Raw genomic sequence first — 21,466 nt, 5'->3', positions numbered from 1 at the left:
CATACACACTGCACTCTTACACACACACACTGCACTCATACACACACACTGCACTCATACACACACACTGCATTCATACACACACACTGCATTCATACACACACACACTGCATTCATACACACACACTGCATTCACACACACACTGCAAATAAATATTCAATTAATATAATTTTTTTAGGATCTAATTTTATTTAGAGATTTACCAGTAGCTGCTGCATTTCCCACCCTAGTCTTATACTCGAGTCAATACGTTTTCCCAGTTTTTTGGGGTAATATTAGGGGCCTCGGCTTATATTCGGGTCGGCTTATACTCGAGTATATACGGTACTTAGAATTTGTAAACTGGATACTCTTAACTCTTGATATCCTTGTGCTTATTAGACTTGTGTATTGAGTTCCATCTGAATTGAACTTCACCAGTATTTAGGCTGATTAGCAGTTCAGATGAATTTGTATCTCAAAAATGCCATACAGATGTATAACCAAGCAAATAACTAGATTATGTTTGTTTACTTTGAGATTCGGAGTTCTGCCTGAGCCACCAAAAAAAAGAGATGGTCATTGGAAAAAGATGATTGATGGAAAGAGGACATCTACTAAGTGTTGATTTTATTCACAGATCATATGAGGAGTAACCAATAGGGGGGATGAACAGCAGTAAAACAAAGTCTATATTTCAATGTTATTTTTATTATGTACATATTTTATAATACACTATTTGGCCCACTTCTGCACCCTTGAATTGTTTTCACAAATATGTTTCATGGACTGTATCTGGAGAAGTCGAACCATAAAATGAACGAGTGTAGGAGATGCTGAACTTAATTTAATTTTGACAAACATGGCTCAGATGAACCGGATTTTAAAGATACACACAAATCTAGTGTTTATCGAGGTGTGATTACAAGGAATTACTCTTTTAAGTGATCATTAATTTGCTAATCAGCATTGGGAATGTAGCACCAAGCTTATGTATTACCACACATCATTTGAATAGTAAATTAGTTTATGCTCAGTTTTAGAATATTGTTTATGAGTTTTCTTTCTTTATTGGGCACTAATACGAAAAGTTGATTTTTATAGTTCTGATTACCTACGGTTTATTGAACACAAATAATAAATCAATTTTCACATTTATATATTTAGAAAAGGCTTTTAGTAGGATACCATAAATGCTATAAACGTTAAATAAATATAGATGATATATGAAGTAGCATATCTTGTCATAAACTTAATGAATGACCTAATTAACACAAAGAAAATGGCAAAATTGTCGGAAACACACAGGGAGTCTTGCAAGGAAAAAAACTCAGCAATAAAGTATGTAGTTTATTGCTTCATTTGCAACGCCAATAAAATCAATACGATATTAGATATATGAAGAATACAGTAAATTATGGGACACAGTCCTATGACAATTAGTGTAAAATATAGTTTATCAATATGATGATTAAAAAGAAAAATCCAAATTGATTTATGCAGACGTTTAAGTCAATGGTAAAACATAATGTTGAATTGGAATGTAATGTGTGCTACTAAAACTGCTTTTGCTTGCCCTTAAAGCATGATGTAAAAAAGAAAAATGGACCTTAAGAAAGATATAAAGGAGCATAAGCCCCGTCATTGCCAAATATATGCCTAAATCCTTCATAATACACTTGGCACAACACTGTCACATATAGAATTATATCATGTTTGACATTTTAAGATAAGTAAACCAAATCGTGAATTTGTTTCTAAGTGTCAGTATATTTGGAGTGGTTTTTCTAATAGAAATGGTGTCGGGTCATTTTGACATACAGTTTCTTCTTTGTCTCGATTCAGAGATTGAACCTTCAATGTCACGTTAGCATATATTCACTTACAGTGCAATCCCTTTAATGGCTGGATTCAGGTGTGAATCATTGGATGGCATTATGTATGCTTTTAATAGGAAACATTTTGTAAAAAAAAAAAACTTTAAACTCTATTCTCGAGAGATACAAATCCATCCGTAGCATTTTACATCTCTGCTCTTACTAAGCAGTTTCCCACTTGACCTATCCACTATTTAGAGGAACTTAAGCTCTTCCCTTTCACACTAACAGGACTTTTTGCATCCTTACTGCATATTGTATTTTCTCTGCAGGAAATTATTACAGAACCATTTCTCTCTGATTGACTATATTATTTTCTTTTTCTTTTTAAATCCTCTTTTCTAATTTGTGTTGTGTGCAAATACACTGATCAAAATAAGTAAGAGAATGCACACCAGAATACACATTTAATATTCAACCAGGTTTAATAAACCAATATCAAGGTTAAAGTACAAAAATATATACAGTGATACAAAATAGGCAAAAATAATAAACAATGGATTTACCACAATTCTCACAAGCCTATCAGGGCAGAAACAGGAATCACAAATAACCCCCCAACATTTCGGCACCTCCTGGTTGCCTTTATCAACGCCCTTGATAAAGGCAACCAGGAGGTGCCGAAACGTTGGGGGGTTATTTGTGATTCCTGTTTCTGCCCTGATAGGCTTGTGAGAATTGTGGTAAATCCATTGTTTATTATTTTTGCCTATTTTGTATCACTGTATATATTTTTGTACTTTAGCCTTGATATTGGTTTATTAAACCTGGTTGAGTATTTAATGTGTATTCTGGTGTGCATTCTCTTACTTATTTAGATTGTTATTTATGTTGGTATTGGAGGGAATACCAGTGAGAATTAGCACCCAGGTGATTATAGTTTGTACTAGTTAGTTTCTCCATCCATACTGTATTTTTTGTACAAATACACTGATCAGTCACAACACTAAACAACTGACAGATAAAGTAAATAACATTAATTATATCATTATAATGGCACTTGGCACCAAGTGAACAGTCAATTCTTGAATTCCATGTTTTGGAAGAAGGAAAAATGGGCAAGTGAAAAGATCTGAGTGACTTTGACAAGAGCCATATAGTGATGGCTAGATGACTGGGTCAGAGCATATACAAAAAAGGCAAGTCTTGTGGGGCGTTCCCGGTATGCAGTGGTTAGTATCTACCAAAAGTGATGCAATGAAGGACAACATGTGAACCGGCATCAGGGTCATGGACACCCAAGGCTGATTGATGCATGTGTGTAGCTAAGATGTGAGCATCTGGTCCGATCATACAAAAGAGCTACTGTTTACCTGGGGAAAATATGGCAGCAGGATGAAATATTGGAAGAAATCAGGCCGATGGAGGCAGTGTCATGCTTTTGGCAATGTTTTGCTGTGAAACCTTGGGATTCAAGTGGATATTACTTTGACACGTACCACCTACCTAGAGATTGTTGCAGACCATGTACACCCCTTCATGGCAATGGTGTTCCCTGATGGCAGTGGTCTTTTTCAGCAGGATAATGCCCCATGGCTTACTACAAAAATTGTTCAGGAATGGTTTGAGGAACATGACCAAAATATCAGGGTGTTGCCTTGTCGTCCAAATTCGTAGAACTCAATCCAATTAAGCATCTGTGGAATGTGCTGAAACAACAACTTTGATTCATGGAGGCCCAACCTCTCAACTTGCAGGACTTAAAGGATCTGCTGCTAATCTCTTGGTGGCAGATAAGACAGGACATGTTCAAAGGTCTTGTGGAGTCCATGTCTTGATGATTTAGGCTGTTTTGGCAGCATCAGGGGGTTGATATTAAGCATGTGGTTTTAATGCTGTGACTGATCAGTTTTAGCAGAGAGCAGGGTGAGCTAAGATGTTGAAAACATTAAGCTCATATCATATTTAGCTCATATCACATGCCATTTGTGTGTGTATCCTAAAGGGACACTAAGCACCAAAACAACTTTAGCTTAATTAAGTGGTTTTGTTGTGTTGATCATACCCCTGCGGTATTTATTTGCCTTTTTGGAGTTAAAGGACCACTCTAAGCAATATAATGACCATCTCAATGCAGTTGTTATGTGTGTAGAGATCCTGGGCGCTGTCTTTCTTTATGGGGATTACCCAGTTTTAAATAGTTTTGCCCAAACGTGCTATTCATAGACCCTATTTGCGTTATACCTTTGCCTACTCCAGTTCTGTCTTCAATGTTGAATCCTTACTCATGGCCTCCACTGAAAGTGTCAGCTGATGCTTTTACCTTTCTAATGCATTTCAAACAAAGGGAGGCTGTTGATAGGCTGAGTATCAGCTAATCAGTATATGGTGAGAAAGGATTAAATAAACAAATGAGTAAATATTTATGTAAACCTATAATATGAGGTATATTATAATACATCATACAATCCATAATATCTATATTTGGTACATTTTCAGAGCATTTAGAGTGTATTCTAAAAGAAAGAAAAGATTTTCATTCTAGAGTATTTGATTTGGTATGGTAAATGTTCTGTTCTTCAATATATTGGGAGAATTTTTGAGAGCTATACAAAACTGAAACGTTATCATTCGGTCTGCTTATAGATTTTAGCAGTCAGTTTCAGCTGAATTGTAATTGTAATACATGTGAATTTTGAGTGTTTGGCAGGTTGTCCAAATTTAGTAACTGTGAATTGGTCTGAATGACCAATTAGTGAAACAAACAAAACAGACAATGCATTTGCTGATGCGATTGTTCGTGATTTGATGACCATTTGTGGTGCCCAAAAAAACAACCAGGTATCAGAGGGACCGAATGCTTAAAATTCTCAACCGAATGCTCAAAATCATTATTGTCCATAAGTATACTGATATTGAATTGTAAAATACTATTCTATTTGGTTGGAACTAAGTCAACTGAGTTCTGATTGGAACTAGCTTAATTAACAGGACACAAAAATTAGGCTCATTTTGTGCCCCATTCTGATTCATCCAAATGTTTTCACCATATTATTGGCATGTACAATATTCAGACAAGTTGATAAAATTTGGTCAAACAAATAAAAAAATGTTTTTTCAAAATTTTTTCACCATGTACAATTCTATTATGTACAGTTCTAATAATAGATAAATACATTAACAAAATACAAATAATTAAATAATATATGTGTATTAAAAATATCTGCAGAACCTTCCAGGTGAGTCTCCATTCTCATCAAACATGATCATATCACCAGCGACTCCTGTAAAGTTGGCTTTCATGATACAATCTAGCAGCTTCTGTCCATCTATTGGTTTCATAGCATCACACAAGCCGTTGTATCCTGGACATAAAGAGACTTGCATGTTGTGAAGACCATAAGCCATTGCATATATTGCGTTGATGACAAAACCCATCTTGGAATCTTGAACATACTGAGACCTTAGAGTCAATCGACCTGAAAATAAAAATGTACAGTTTTAAATTAAAATCAAGCAATTTCTAATTGCCTAGGTTTAACATTGGCTAATATTTAATACTAATAAGATAATAGATACACTTACCACTAATAAATATACTACAAGTAAAAGGTTTCAGAACACAATCGATTCCATGCTTAATTCTGTAGACTACAACAAAAAACATAACATTTTAATCTCATGGAAAGCCACACATGGCTATTGTCATAACTTAGAACTCAAATTCTATAATTACATTTCTTCATCAATAATAATGTTAAATAATTGTCAAGTATGTGATTAAACTGAATAATACAAATTACATTTTTTCCAAGCCAGCCAATAACAGTGCTCTAACTGAATATTCAAAGTGCACAAGGTCTATATAAAGTCTTCCTACACTTTGTATGTCCAGTCTGCATGAATCCTTCTAGCTAGTTGGATTCAAGACTTGAATATAATTTATTTATATTCAAGTCTTTTTTTGCATCAAACTTATTTTTTCTGAAATGTTTTGCTATCTGGTCAGTTTTTTTTGTTGTTTTATTTTTCATTTAGTTCCATTGGGTTATTGTGACTTTTGCTTATTTATATTGATTTAGGATGAAAGAAGACTGAGGAAAGATTGTCTTAAATTACAATTTCACCAAGGCATAGAGGGCCAGACCGAAAGAGCATCACAGGACAAGCCATCCAACGCCTGGGATCCCGCCAACACAACCACATTCACACCGAGAGCCACCAGGTCCGAGGAATCGGAACCCTGGCAGGACTGAGCATTAAACATTTCGATACAATTCGACAAGGCAGCCAGGCGCTCGCAGACGAGACAGATGCTTCAAAGAGTCTTACTGTTTATAATGTGTTTAACATTTATGTCTATGTTTCTATGTTGCTATCTGGCTAGTCACTACAACCCAATGTCTGGGCCAATAATATTGTGAACCGAGATGGCGTCCCCCCCCCCCATAACCCCCAATGACACCCCTCTTAGTTGAGGGCAATCCACTTAGAGGTGCGCATACACCTACATTCTCACCTTCCCCCCTTTAGCAAAGGATGATGTACGCTACCCCACAGATGTGGGACTCATCAACCTATCGGACGCTGATGCTCACTAGGCAACCTTGTAATCACACACCTTGGTATTCAGCTAATTATAGAGCCCACTCAGTCAGATGTTTTATGTGACCTACACATAGAGAAACATTATACACAACACCTCCAAACCCTTAAGCAACAACCAACACTCTCTTTGGGATCACTTCAGGGCAACTTCGCTGGGCTTCCTCACCCTGCACTAACCTAAACTCACATAAAGCTTAAAACCCCTTTACATCTGCCTAGATTTCCTCAGACAAAATACTACTCTAAGCTTACTCAACCTAGGCATACCTGTCAAACAACTATGATCTCTATATACAGTGCAAGTCTCCCAACGGAGATTCCTTAACTAAGCTTGTTTATACAATACACTAAATACTAAGTTCAACGCATAACACACCTATGTTCCAATACTACTGCACTTGTGAAAGCTGTTGTGGCTATACAAGCACTGCTGTAATCCCATGCACAATAAAAATAAAGAATAATAAAAAATAAAAAAATACAATTTCACCACGAACATATATGTAGGGGTTCATGACCCATGGGCCAGGACAATGGGCATCCACTGGCCCTGGGTGTATATTAGAGATTTAACTTTGTGTTAACCTTTTATTAGGTGGTAGCCTGGCTATTTGTACACTCAGAACGAGTGGGATGGGCACACTCTGTGCCTCATATTAATACCTTACCCTCCACTGAAAGCTGACTAAGTTGAGGATGTGTTAGTAGTAACTTAAGTGGCCTTTTATTGTGGCCAGCCTAAGGCACACCTGTGCAATAATCATGCTGTCTAATCTGATATGCCACGCCTGTGAGGTGGATGGATTATCTCAGCAAAGGAGAAGTGCTCACTAACAAGGATTTAGACAGATTTGTGAACAATATGTGAGAGACATAAGCCTTTTGTGTACATAGAAAAAGTCTTAGATCTTTGAGTTCAGCTCAAGAAAAATGGGGGCAAAAACAAAAGAGTTGTTTATAATTTAGTTCAGTGTATTTATATATATATATTTTTTTTTACTATTTTCTCTTATAATTATTTGTATTTGCTGATTTTATTCACACGCATAGGATTACTATTGAACACAGTCTATATGTGACAGGCTAAACACTGCATCATTTTTAAGGATGCCTTATTTATATAAAGCACACTATTTTTGTAGTTTAGGTTGTTAGATGCATCTCTGACTTTAAGATCACACAGATGAACCTTTTCATTGAGAGTCTGTAAGCTATTTCTTCAAGCTGTGTGATTTTATTAAACATTAGCTTTGCTTCACTTGTTTTCTATATCTAATTTTTATTCTATGGACCTCAGGTTCTTTTTCTATAGGAGCATCAATTTTCCAATTTTCTCTTTTCCAACAAAACACAGCTGTGGCGGACCGCCTTGCATCCTGACTAGGTGCCTCCGCCAATCACTGCTTCCTAGTAACACAGAGTACTTCCAAACACTCCACCTGGCACCATAACCACTGCAGTCTCCATAGCCAGCGTTGCAGCTTGGCTAGGGTCTCGCTGTCCTCCACCTAATCCAGAGAGTATAGCAGGTAAAACCATGTTATAATCCAAAGGGAGTATAGTAATCATAGCAATCCCCAGAGTAGTGAATATAGATGTTCCCTCCACACATGAGACGAGGCTCTATGTTGAGGGTGAAGTGGAACTGGTTTAATGGGAGCCAGACATGGCCTTTTATGTGAATCCCCATGCAAGGGGTTTCCTGATACATATTCCAGGAGCATTCCCTACTGGACCTGAGAGGGGACTGCTACAAAGTACACAACTTAATTATATTACCTCTCAGGTCCAGGACATACATATCAAATACACCCCAAAATTCACCGTTAACAATTATGTTCCCCCTCAAGTCCTTTATCCACAGATAGCCTGGATCTGAGCGCCCAACATATCCAGAAAGTGCTCATATCCCACGAATGGGATGAGTGGCCGGTCTCTTTCGGCAGTACGAAATACAATAAAAACCACAAATGTAACTGTTCATGCGTTGGCTGGCCGGGTGCCCCTCGTTCGGGAGTTTGCTCCCACCGAACATCTTTCAGTTCTAACACCTTTTCCCGAACTTCGATGGAGGTGAAAGTTCCAGCGATGTTCGCGCTGATGTCCAATTATAGTTCCAAACACTCGACGACCAAACACCGCTTTATGCGTTCACGGCTAAAGATGGCCACCGCCACATGTTCGTACATATGAATGCCGACCACCCAGCCGACCGTTGCAGTTAAGGTGTTGATAGGGGTCAAAAGAGTCAACAAGCAGCACACAACTCCCCTGGGTTGTCTGGCTTTTCGTTAGTTTGTTCGGTATATAAACCAAATGGGTATGATCCGTTTGGTGAATCCCATATACCAAACCATAAAAAGGGAAAAGGCACAAACAAACCCTTTCCACAGTACATTGGCCCAGGTTTAATACAGGGGCCATAGTCCTGGGGCAGGAGGCTAGCAAGCAGGCTCCCCCAGGAGCGCGTGGCAAGGTTCTGTTCGCCATAACAGCTTACGTCTATCTCTCCTCTCTATCTTACAATTTCCCTAACTGACTATCTCCTCACCATAAGAAGCCTGGCATTAAAGATGGCTGCCGCCAATAGCGCATGTCACTTGAAACTGCTCCCAAAGTGCTGAACATCTTTGGAGGAAACACCCTCTTAAGCAAGTGTCCAACACTAGTGGTTTGTGCTTCAGTCATAAATTCCCAAACTACAATTCTCAAACTTATAAGTAATCACCTCTTATCCACTAACACGTGACCTAACGCCAATTCTCTCTGCTCATTCTTCCAGTCCTTTCTGCTACCTTTGGCACACATTGCTCTTCACACAACTCTTAGCATCGTTGGGTCACTGTTCTTTTCAAATCAAATTGTATCTCTTGACTCATTGAGGGAGATTGAATGACATTAGACTTTTCTGTTTAATTTTCAGAGAATATTTGGTGCTAGTTTTAAAATCTGAATATTTTTTTTTAATTCTTTTGCGTCCTAACCATCAGCTTTTAATGTACATTATTTTTCAGAGGCACAACAGATTTATCAACCTTTCTGACACTTTTGTCCCCCAAAGAAACATTTTTTGTGTCCCTCCTATTCTTTCTGCCACTATAATTTTGGTGGTCTTCTAAAAAACTGATATTTATGCAAAAATAGGTGGAATTTACTAAGGAGAAAACTGTCACTTTATACACAACTTTTGGAATACATTAATAAATACAATAAGAATGACAGAAATTAGCCATCAGTTTTCAGAACTATTTTCCTATCTTTCCTATGGATTTCAATGACACTTGTATGCTGATGGCATTCTCATCTACCTCTTAACATCATAAACAAACAGAACTCTAACCCACTCTCATAGTATCTTGTATGAATTTCTGCAACTCAGACCTATGAAGCCTGTCCTACTACCATCTATCCCCTGTCCAATCTGTCATGTACATCTTCATGAGCAACATTTACTACTTATTCATCACTACTTTTACACTATACCAGTCTCTCTGCTGGCTCCAAATCAGTTTCAGACACTTTGTCTAACTAACACTTCACCCACTATGTCTCTGCTTTATTTTCTAAATTATCTATCTATTAGAGATGTCGTGAACATAAAATTTTCCGTTTGCGAACGGCGAAAGCGAATTTACGCACATGTTCGCAAACGGGCGAACCGGGCATACCGCCATAGACTTCAATAGGCCACAATAGTGATGGAAAAGTTGTTTCAAGGGGACTAACACCTGGACTGTGGCATGCCGGAGGGGGATCCATGGCAAAACACCCATGGAAAATTACATAGTTGATGCAGAGTCTGGTTTTAATCCATAAAGGGCATAAATCACCTAACATTCCTAAATAGTTTGGAATAACGTGCTTTAAAACATCAGGTATGATGTTGTATCGATCAGGTAGTGTAAGGGTTACGCCCGCTTCACAGTGACAGACCAAACTCCCCGTTTATTGCACCGCAAACAACCGCAAACAGTCAATTTGCACAACCGCAAACTCCCCATTTGCACAAGGTTGGATACCAAGCTAGCCATGTCCCGTTCCTTGTCCGCACTGATGTCATTGAAGGTCTCTTCCTCCACCCAGCCACGTACAACACAAGGGTCCCCGAAAGGTGACAACAAGCCCCCTGTATTTTTTTTTAAATGTACACTAATGTTACACCAGATATGAGTTGCACTGGTGTGACACTGTGCCCTGGCAGGCCCTGAAACGCACATGTGTGAAGGAAACTGACTGCTATTATTTCACAGTCAAATTTCTAGGTTTTTTTTTTTATGTACACTACTGTTACACCAGATATGAGTTGCACTGGTGTGACACTGTGCCCTGGCAGGCCCTGAAATGCACACGTGTGAAGGAAACTGACTGCTATTATACTGCAGTCAAAAAAGTTTTGTTTTTTTTTAAATGCAAGCTATTGTGACACCAGATATGAGTGGTGGCACTGGGCAAGTGGGCACAGTATACGCTGTGAGCCTGACACACACGCTGGCAGGCAGGCAACTGCAATTAGATTACACAGGAAAAAAAATAAAGCAGAATTATGTTCTAGCCCTAAAAAGGGCTTTTTGGGGTGCTGTCCTTACAGCAGAGATCAGATGAGTCCTTCAGGACTGTAGTGGACACTGAATACACTAGCCTAGCTATCGATTTCCCTATTAAATCAGCATCAGCTGAGTCCCTCCTCTCACTAAGAATACAGCTTCCGGGGGGCGGGGCCTAGCTGTCATGGAGGAAAGACGCACTTCGTGTGAGCTCCCTCAATATCTCACTTTAAGCAGCTATTTTCAAGCAAATTTCACCCCAGAAGGGGATGACCCAGCAATGTTGCTCCTACCTGACCGACCCGACATGCTTAATAGCGGTCAGCAACTCGACAGAGTCTTACTTACCTCCGCGTGGCAAGTGTGGCCTGGGGCTCACCGGGCGGGAGAGGCGGCCGATCTCCCAATCCTGGGATGCCCAGGAGCAGCTACTTCCCGGCAGGAGCTCCGTTACCCCCCCCCTCAGACCGGTGGGGGTTATCCCGGTCCACCCCTGAGAGGCTGTCTGGAGCTAATGGACGCACAGAGCACAGCCGCCCAGGCTGACATACTCATCTGCGACTCTCCCAATATGGCAGCAGCCGCGTGTCCTCCTGGTACCAGCAAAGCATGGCAGGATATTGAGTCTAAGCTGGACAGACTCTTTAATCAATTTTGGAAGCAAATAACAAGCAGGAAGCCCCAACAAGCTCCACCACAGCCCCAACAAGCTCCACCACAGCTAAGCGAAGCAGTCCCCATTAAAATCCACCAATGCAAAAGGCGTCGAAGATGGGACCGGAGGCACAAACAGAAATGCAGAGCCTGCCCCACATCAAGCACTCGCCTCCACCTTAAGCCACCACAATCCCGCACCGGACGTGAAGCACCACCGGGACAGATCCGACCACAAGATCCGACGACAAAACAAGCTTCCACCACCTCAAGCCGTGAACCCGGCACTCAGCCAGAGACTTGCCTTTGTTGTTCCAGGTATCAGGGACTCCCAGGGTCTGCACCTGGCGCCCAGAAGGGATCGGTTGAGCACGAGCAGTAAACAGCAGCCTGCCAAGCATGTCCCACTATAGCAGATCCTCCACACCATGCCTTTGATCACATGAACTGCTCTCTGCACATAAACTAATCGTAAAGTAGCAAGCGTTTAAACATGTCATTATTTCACCTCCTAAAGAGTTTATTGTCGTAGTTCCTTACATGCCTTTACCTTAACCGTTCATGTATTATGTTATTCACTAGTCTCATCTCATGGGGCGACTCACACTTGATTTATAACTAGTGGTGGAGCTGCTGATATAAATACACAGTTGATAACGTGCAAGCTACACCCTAAACATGACAGCCATCTTTCACATCAATGTACTGCTACATACTCATACCCTCAGTGCAACTAGCCATGATATACGCACGTTCAGCCTAGCATGCTCAAATATAACACACTTCTGTCAAAAAAAAAATACAAAAAAAAAAGAATGCAGCTTCCGAATGAATCTAAAACGGAGGCTGTCCAGGAGGTGGGAGGGTCTGCTGCTGATTGGCTGGAATGTGTCTGCTGACTGTGAGGTATAGGGTCAAAGTTTACTCAATGATGACGAATAGGGGGTGGACCGAACATCGCATATGTTCACCATCCGTGGCGAACGCGAACAAGCTATGTTGGCCAGGAACTATTCGCCAGCGAACCGTTCGGGACATCTCTACTATCTATCTATCTAATCTATCTATATGGAGCAAAATCTGTCTACTATATTTGGCACTACAATTTAGTGTATTTAGAGCTTACATACAATTTTTGTTCTGTTGTTTTTTTGTTTTTTTAGAAACAGATTCAGGGAAAATCACTTGTAAAACAGTGCTGCCCTTACATAGTAAACAAACTCAACCTACAGCTGCTGCTTTACATTTCCTCTATATTTCTGAGAACTATGATACTGACATTTCTAAGCTATGACATCCCTGAGATGAATTACATCCACATGACAGTCATGTACTGTGACGGGTTTGAAGTACTAAATAATACATTATACTATACTTATCTATGTAGAACCCAACTGCTGACTTTTGCTGTTTGCCAGATATAGTACAGTATTTTTAGATAAGGTATAAGTAGGTACATTTGAATGAACTACTATATAATATCATCTTGGACGTTCAACTTCCCTGCCTCAGTGAAAACGTATCATGTAAATTCACTTCAGTTTCTAACTAAAATAACACATTTACAGAGTTATTCACTAATGTGTGTCCAAAGTGAATTTCAAATTTAAGATCAAAGTAGCCAACTGGAAGCATAGCTAACTTAGTGATTTTTTTTTGTGGCTAATCTGACCTTAAAATAGAAATGTACTTTGAATTCAAATTGAATTTTCAAGTTAGTAAAAAAAAACCTTGCTTTTACCATAATTTCTTTCTTTTTTTTTTTTATAAATTTTTTTTGCTTTTACCGAAAGAACATAAAATGAATATTGTGTCCATAAACACAAAAATAAACAAAAAATAGATTATAAGAAATTATAATCAAAATTATTATATATTAAATTAACAATGCAGGACAGCATTAATGATTTAATCACATCTTAATTAGGGAAATATTTAAACAGTCCTGGAGAAGTCACTGGAGGCCAATAAAAATTAAAACTCACTAAACGCACTAAAAACGGAAACACAATGAATTGAAATCTGAATTACAAAATTTAAGCTAAAATAATCAAGCTGACTATAGCTGCAATTTAATTTTTTGTCCTAATCTGCACATTTTGCCTAAATGTTACAATTTGTTTTTGAATTCACTGTAGTTTGGTGTTTATGTAGTTGAACAGCAGAATACAATTAAATTCTGATTAATTCAATACTCCAACACTCCAACTGGAATTAAAAAAGTTAGTAGATCAATATTAAAAAGTATATTTTATAAGAAAGTGAATTGTACAAAGGCTCATGGACTTTTTTTTACTAACTGGAGAATTGCACATTTTTGACCAAATGAGCTGAATTGGAAAAAATCCAAATGTCAGCTATGTTCCAGCTCAGGTATCTTGCCCTTCATTTGCAATTCTCGGGTGAATTCCTGACAATTCATAGTTTAGAGAACGTGTCAGTTGCCTCTTTTAATACGGGTAGTTTCGAAGCTAAGAGGTATTGTCCCAGTGGTGGGAAATGTATTAATTTTCATGCTTGACCAATGTGAAAGGAGTCAAGACGGCTTCTGAGGTGACAACCCTAGTGATTCAGAAAGAGGGATTGTGCTGAACATATATAATTTACCTAGTATTTGTGTCATTATCCTGTTTTTAAAAACTGCCAATCCTAGCTACTATTTTTGGTCTAACACTTTCTTAAATTAATTCATGCTTGTACCATAACTATCAAAATAAATATCTTATGGATGCTGTAAATCTGCTGATAACCAATCGATGTGATATCTCCCAAGGATACAATGTAAACCTATAGTATTCACTAGTTAGTGGGTTCTAGACCCTAAACCACACTCATGCCCTTTAGTATTCCAGGCAGGGAAGCCTATGTTAAGGGATTTCCCTCTTTGAAAACTTAGAAAACTCCACTCAGTCAATTACTTTTTACATCTTTTTATAGTTTGTTTTTTTTTTTAGAGATTTGTGTACATTTTTATTTTTATTTAGTTGTGTCGAGATATGGTGGAGTTTTGGACCATTTTGCTAGCTGAAGAAAGAAAATTGAAGATCAGCAAGTAAGTATATGTTTTACAGGTTTATTCAATTTATTAGATATTTGGGCACCACATTATTAAATTTTAGTGTGAGAAGATGTAGGTGAAAGCTTTTATAAGAGGACCGTTTACTTACTGGACAAGGAGATTGGCCATATCATTTACCCTCTCATGGCATAATCTCCTGGTGTCCATTTATAATTATCTTTCAACTTAAAGGTCATGGGGTGGAAGAAAAGATAATGAATATTTGCTGGGCCCTTACCTTTGTTATTGTGGTCCAAGGAGACCCTGTTAATAAACAAATTGTTTGTTTTTAGGTAATCAGTATGAGGGAGCTGATCATCTCTCTCTATGTAGGATGTATCCAAGACTTAAGATAAGGCCAGGGACTGATGAAAGCATTTAGAAAATTGGGCAGATTAGATAGGCCAATTGGTTCTTCTCTGCCATCATATTCTATGTTTCTATGTAAAGGTAGCATGCAGTTGTAAACATTTTCTGTTTACACTATGCTGAGTCAGATTTTAAATTTGATGAGATAGAAGAAGCCAGTAAAATGTAGCTTGTAGTATTGTTATAAACTGGTTTTAGAGAATTTCATCTCCTCTCATTCTACATTAGAATTAGCACTAATGTCAGGATTTTGCTGTATGTATCCAGTCTCTAACATTAATAGCAACCATTTTATTGAGTAGTCACTTACTGGTAAAATGTACTGCCCTTGGCACCAGATTGTTTGAGATTTCCACAAATTTGAGTCATCCCAAACATTTCTCCACCTATTTTCATGGAAGGTGCTAGTCTGCCAATAGTCTAATGAGCTATATTCTCTGTCTGTACTATCACATCTGATGCTCGCCTCCAGACTTCTCCAGGGCTGCACCTTTTCTTCTCCATTAGAATTTCACCCAGTCTCCACTCCTTCAAAAACTCTTTGAAAACACACTCTTTCAGGAAAGCATATCATTTAAACTGTTAGCGGGTTTCCATTCCATTTCCCCTCCACCCCCCACATGACCCCTCTCCTGCAACTGTCAAAATAATAATAGGTTCCCAGTGAATACTTTTCTAGCAACTTAATTTATTACCCCTACTTATACCCTTTGTGTCACTATACCCCATCCCCTCTAGCATGTAAGCTCATTGAGCAGAGCCCTCAATACCTCTGTTCCTGTGCATCAAACATGCCTGGTTACAATTACATGTCTGTTAGTCCACCCATTGTACAGCGCTATGGAATTTTTCTATATAAATAATAAAATAATAATAAACAACAATAATAATAATAATTTCCAGTTTAGTGAATAAACCCTTCTGTTATACAATGTATGGAAAAATTAAGGACTTGGTGACTTTAATGTCTTCCATCATTTTGTTAACATGATAACTATACTGTATAATGAAAAAAAAAATATTCTGCAACATCTCATGAGAAACAATATTTAAAGAACGAGTAATATGCAGTAGACTTGAACAAAAGTTAGTTTTGGATGGCTTGCCTGAAACAAATTTCTTTTAATTCACACATGAATCAATCAATCCATCTGGGATTTAACTGTGGCATCTTATTCAAATAATTTTATTCCATTGTGCTTTTCCACATCTCTATCCCATCTGTGTCCATTCTTCACCTGTATCTCATTTGCATCGGACCCCCATCTCTCTCTCACTTCTCATTTGTGTCTCACTCCCATTTGTGCTTATTTTGACTCTTTACTCCATCTCAAACCCACTTGCACCTCTATCTCAAACCCTCTTGCACCTCTACCAGCCCTGTTATTTCCTGCTTTAAACCATTTGTTTGTGTGCGTTTAACACCATTTGTGTCTTCCTCCTACTTTTGTCTCTTTCACCCATTTGCACATCTTCTTCACCATCCATCTTTCATGTCATAACACCCTCCCTTTTTGTGTCTCACTCCATCCTGCCATTGTTTTATTTATTCACCCATCCTGCGATTGAATTAATTTCCTGCAGCCAAATGTCTTCAGTTAGGTTGAAGTGCCGGGTGCTGTGTGTGAAGAAAGTGGTTCCTGCTCCCTCAACATATACATCAACCCCATCATGCATCAAGAGTCCTAAATATATTCTTCTGTCATGATTCCACTCAGTTGTTCTACAGAAATATTTGTGGTGACTGGTGTCCATTGACAGCAACCTATTCTCTCATCACCACTCAGGGTGGACTACTCAGGCCCCTATCAAATTTAGTTTTAACTGTGTCCACCATCAGATCAAGGATGTGTATAAAAAAAGTTATAGTTCACCTGTTGATGAGTTTCTCTGGCTCCTATTAGGTTATCAGCTGAATTTTATCTTTGTATTATTGTTGAATGTTTCATAGAATTTATTTTAGATTTACAACATTCTACAGTACTATCTATCACATTCATATAATAGAAATCACTAGATATTATATGACCTTCAACACTATATGACTGCACATTCAACAATATAACTTTCCAGTTGAGGATATGAATGGACTTACCGCTGCAGGTCTTGTTATATTTCAGATTTTCCTGTGAATACCCCTTCAGTCTGCACTGGAACCTGTGTTGCCAAAATTCATGAAACCATGGGTTTCGGAGATTGGTCTCTGGCCGTAGCTGCAGGTAATAATCATCGAACCATTTCACGTCAGGAGACTGGAGCTTGATTGTTATTCCTCCGGCAGCTTCACGCTGATAACCGTCTGTCACATCGTACCTGTCTGCCCAGCCATCGCTGTACAGATAAATAAAATGATACAATTATAAATCCTCATGTTTAGCTTCTTGCCACAAAAAAATAAAATGATTGATGATCTTATCTGATGGGCATTTATATAATACCGAGTATATAAGATTGAGTAGATTTTTTTTTCCTAATCTTTTTACCTCTGACCATGATTTCTTAAACTCTAAAATTAAATTATTTAAATGAATTTAAAGGAACAATGATTTACACACATTTAACGCTATGAGTGCCAGAATGTTATTCAATAAAGTGCACATAGTACAGCATAACCTGTTGCAGTTCCAAGGGATTAAAAAAATAAAAACAGATATAAAAAACAAATATTCCCTCCTTTTACATATTAAAATATCAGAATATCAGAAAAGCATAACTGATTTATTTTAATTAGAAAAATAATTAAGACTGCCATGATTGCTATGTATGCCCAACTTAATGGGATGTTCCTGAATATTACAATTACCGTATATACTCGAGTATAAGCCGACCCGAATATAAGCCGAGGCCCCTAATTTTACCCCAAAAAACTGGGAAAACTTATTGACTCGAGTATAAGACTAGGGTGGGAAATGCAGCAGCTACTGGTAAATTTCTAAATAAAATTAGATCCTAAAAAAATTATATTAATTGAATATTTATTTACAGTGTGTGTATATAATGAATGCAGTGTGTGCGTATGAGTGCAGTGCGTGTATGAGTGCAGTGCGTGTGTGCAGTGCGTGTATGAGTGCAGTGTGTGTGTATGTGTATGAGTGCAGTGTGTGTGCGTATATATTAATTGAATATTTATTTCCAGTGTGTGTATATAATGAATGCAGTGTGTGTGTCTGTGAGTGCAGTGTCTGTGAGTGCAGTGTCTGTGAGTGCAGTGTCTGTGAGTGCAGTGTGTGTGAGTGCAGTGTGTGTATATGAATGAAGTGTGAGTGGGTGTGATGCAGTGTGTGTGATGCAGTGTGTGTTTGTGTATGTGTTGGTGGGGGTGGGCATTTAATATATTATTAATTATTTTTTTTTTTTATATTATTATTTTTTTGTATTATTATTTAATTATTATTTTTTTTATTTTTTTTATATTATTTTTTTTGTATTATTATTTAATTATTATTATTTTTTTTTCGTCCCCCCTCCCTGCTTGATACATAGCAGGGAGGGGGGCTCCTTCCCTGGTGGTCCAGTGTCATTGGTAGTTCAGTGGGGGGGAGAGGGGGGCTGGCAGAGCTGTACTTACCTGTTCTGCAGCTCCTGTCAGCTTCCTCCTCCTCCGCGCCGTCTGTGCAGCTCCCTCTGTCAGCTCCCAGTGTAAGTCTCGCGAGAGCCGCGGCTCTCGCGAGACTTACACTGGGAGCTGACCGAGGTGCTGAACAGACGGCGCGGAGGAGGAGGGAGCTTACAGGAGCTGCAGGAGAGGTAAGTACAGCTCTGCCAGCCCCCCTCTCCCCCCAGTCTGTATTATGGCAATGCAAATTTCCATAATACAGACTATGACTCGAGTATAAGCCGAGTTGGGGTTTTTCAGCACAAAAAATGTGCTGAAAAACTCGGCTTATACTCGAGTATATACGGTAAGTATGAACTCTACAGATATCATGATATCTAAAATAACTTTACTTCCTCGGTTTACTATTTAAGAGAACAATTGTGGTTATTTTTTATTGGTGCTAAGGATATGTTGTAGCAAATATTTTATGCAATGTTTCAATAAAACAAATATATTTTGTTATTGTGACGAAACCAACCTCGCCACTGGGCATTGGAGAAACCTGTTTGCCCGCCTCCTACCTGCTGACTATGGCCCCTGGATTATTTGGGGCATATTGTATTTTATTGTGCAACTGCTGGCCCTTTAAGTACAGTGAATGGTATTTTATTGTACTGCTGCTGGCCCTTTAAGAACTGTCTGGGGACATATTGAGACTTTGGGTAACAATACCCTTTAAGACTATGGCCCCTGAAAACGTATGGACTTTTATTGGTGTGTATGGCCCTTTAAGAACCGTCTGGGGACATATTGTGACTTTGCTGAACAATGCCCCTTTAAGACTATGTCCCCAGACCTGTAAAATAACTTGTTCCTGGCTTTCCCCCACTTGGTTCAGTAAATAGGGCTTACTGAACCAAGTACCACACAGGCGGACCACCCAGAAGCTAAAGTGTGCAGGCAATTTACCTCCCAGGCTGTGAGGTTACTGCCGGTTAATTGCACGTGGCGGCGGCCATCTTGGTTTCCTCGAATGCGGTCAGCGGTGTATGCTAAAGATTCTGTGGAACTAAAATCGGCTACACATTCTGCCGAACACCGCTGACCCTTACCTTCTCCCATACGGAACTTGCAGCTCCAGAGACTAAGTCCCGTTCGAAATGGGACTTAGTCGTTTTTCCGCATGAAATTGACCGACCGCACAGCCCAAATCTATGGAACTGTTTTGGGCAGGAAATTGTGCTTGCGGTCGGTCATAAAGGACTTCCAGCTAACTTTTGATCCACTGGAGGGATTTGGCTGATTTTTGGAAGGGTTTATGTTTTAAGTGTGCTGAGTTCAAATATGTAATTGTTATGAATATTGGATGTAGGGTTTTCAAGTTATAGCACATGTATAAAAACTGTATTTTCCCTGGCTGTAATAATTATGTTAACTGGTTATCTGAGGGGAGGGAACTTGTGGGTTGTAACCGTTATGCTATTGGCTGTTTTACCCCGCCCCTGTGGGCGGGCTTTTATGTGTAAGATGGAAATAAAAGCAGACTGGGTGTGCTAGCACCTCAGATCATCTTGTACCTTCATGAAGTTTCGGCTCATGTTTGGGGGGATTGGAGAACTACACTCTGGGGATTGCTATAATCACTATACTCCCCAGGGTATAATCGCTGAGCTCTGCTAAGAGCTTGTTCCTGTTCCTGCTCTCTGGAATTCGGAGAGGTCCATCTACTGGAAGCTAGACCCTGGTCGTGGGTCCAGAGTGGGTAGCGTGGCGAGACCCCAACCAAGCTGCGGCGGTTCGTGGGAGTCTACAGTGATTATGGTGTCTGGTGGAGTGCTTGGAGACCTCGGAAAGCACTAGGAGCATCCATCAGCGGAGGGTACCCGGTCGGGGTGCCAGCGGTTCCGTTACAGTTATGGTCAAGAAAATAAACATCAATAGATTTTTCACTCTGCTGTCTCTTTAAATAAACTAAATAGGCTCGAAAAAGATTATTTAACTTCATTTGAAGTATATTTTTCTCATAAACCATGCATTTAGCAAACCAAACTTTCCTTAAAGTTTCCATAAGAAGAACATTGAAAATTAGCCGTTACATTTTTCAGTAGTTACATAGGCTGAAAAAAACATGTCTATCAAGTTCAGCCTTTCTGATGTCTGTTTTTGCTGTTGATCCATTTTTCAATTTTGCAACAAACTAGGAAAAAACAACAATTTCTTAATCCCAGAATAGCAGTCAGATCTCTCATTGGATTAAATAACTATAACCTCACAAATTACAAAAATATATTATTGAATATTATGTTTTTGCAAGTATTCATCCATTTGCTGTTTAAACATCTGTACAGACTCCGATAAAACCAGCTCTTCGCTTGCCTTAGACTAAATCTCCTTTCTTCCAGTCTAAATGTCCTATGTAAAGTCCTGTTTACGAATCAGTTCACAGACAATGGCATGTATTGGCCCCAAATATATCATATCCCCTCAGCAGCACAATTTTTATAAACTAAACAGATTTCAGTCCATCCCAAATTAATTTTGTAACCATCTCTGCACTTTTTAAAACTCCATAATAACATGTGCCTGAAATTGCACAGCATATTCAAGGTGTGGTCAATACCATTGATTTATAAAGAGGCAAAATTATATTTTCATCCAATGAATTAATGCCCTTTTTATACAGGACAGATCCTTACTGGCATTAGCAACTGCCAATTGACATTGCACTTTATTACTTAGTTTTTTTTTTCGTCTATAATAATTCCCAAATCCTTCCCATTTGTTGTCATCCCTAATTCACTAATGTTTAGGGTGTAAGTTGCTTGTGCATTCGATGTGTATAACTTTGATTTATCTACATTTAATTTAATTCCCAATTTATCTAAATCCCTCTGCAGC

General features: G+C 38.7%; 1 protein-coding gene and 1 long non-coding RNA gene across 9 annotated transcripts in view; one reads left to right on the top strand and one right to left on the bottom strand.

The window, feature by feature from the left end:
- The window catches only part of GRM5 (glutamate metabotropic receptor 5), a 321,020-nt gene that overhangs the window by 43,751 nt on the left and 255,803 nt on the right, over positions 1 to 21,466 (bottom strand). For all 7 annotated transcript variants that reach the window (XM_063430874.1, XM_063430898.1, XM_063430865.1 and 4 more), the window contains exons 4-5: positions 17,126 to 17,361; positions 5,030 to 5,276 (exon numbers count right to left, since the gene is read on the bottom strand). In XM_063430874.1, coding sequence (XP_063286944.1) covers positions 5,030 to 5,276; positions 17,126 to 17,361 — 483 coding nt within the window. The remainder of the gene's footprint in view (positions 1 to 5,029; positions 5,277 to 17,125; positions 17,362 to 21,466) is intronic.
- Positions 13,086 to 17,238, top strand: LOC134572100 (uncharacterized). 2 transcript variants are annotated; one of them, XR_010085235.1, is made up of 3 exons: positions 13,086 to 13,122; positions 14,588 to 14,655; positions 17,151 to 17,238. It is a non-coding gene; the product is annotated as an uncharacterized LOC134572100 (long non-coding RNA). The 2 variants fall into 2 exon arrangements; XR_010085234.1 differs by having other exon boundaries at positions 13,089 to 13,122; positions 14,558 to 14,655.

This window comes from Pelobates fuscus, chromosome 1 (genome assembly GCF_036172605.1).
Source record: "Pelobates fuscus isolate aPelFus1 chromosome 1, aPelFus1.pri, whole genome shotgun sequence".
In the NCBI taxonomy this organism is placed as follows: Eukaryota; Metazoa; Chordata; class Amphibia; order Anura; family Pelobatidae; genus Pelobates; species Pelobates fuscus.
Note: the sequence above shows the minus strand (reverse complement) of the source record. Positions and strands in the feature narration are given on the sequence as shown.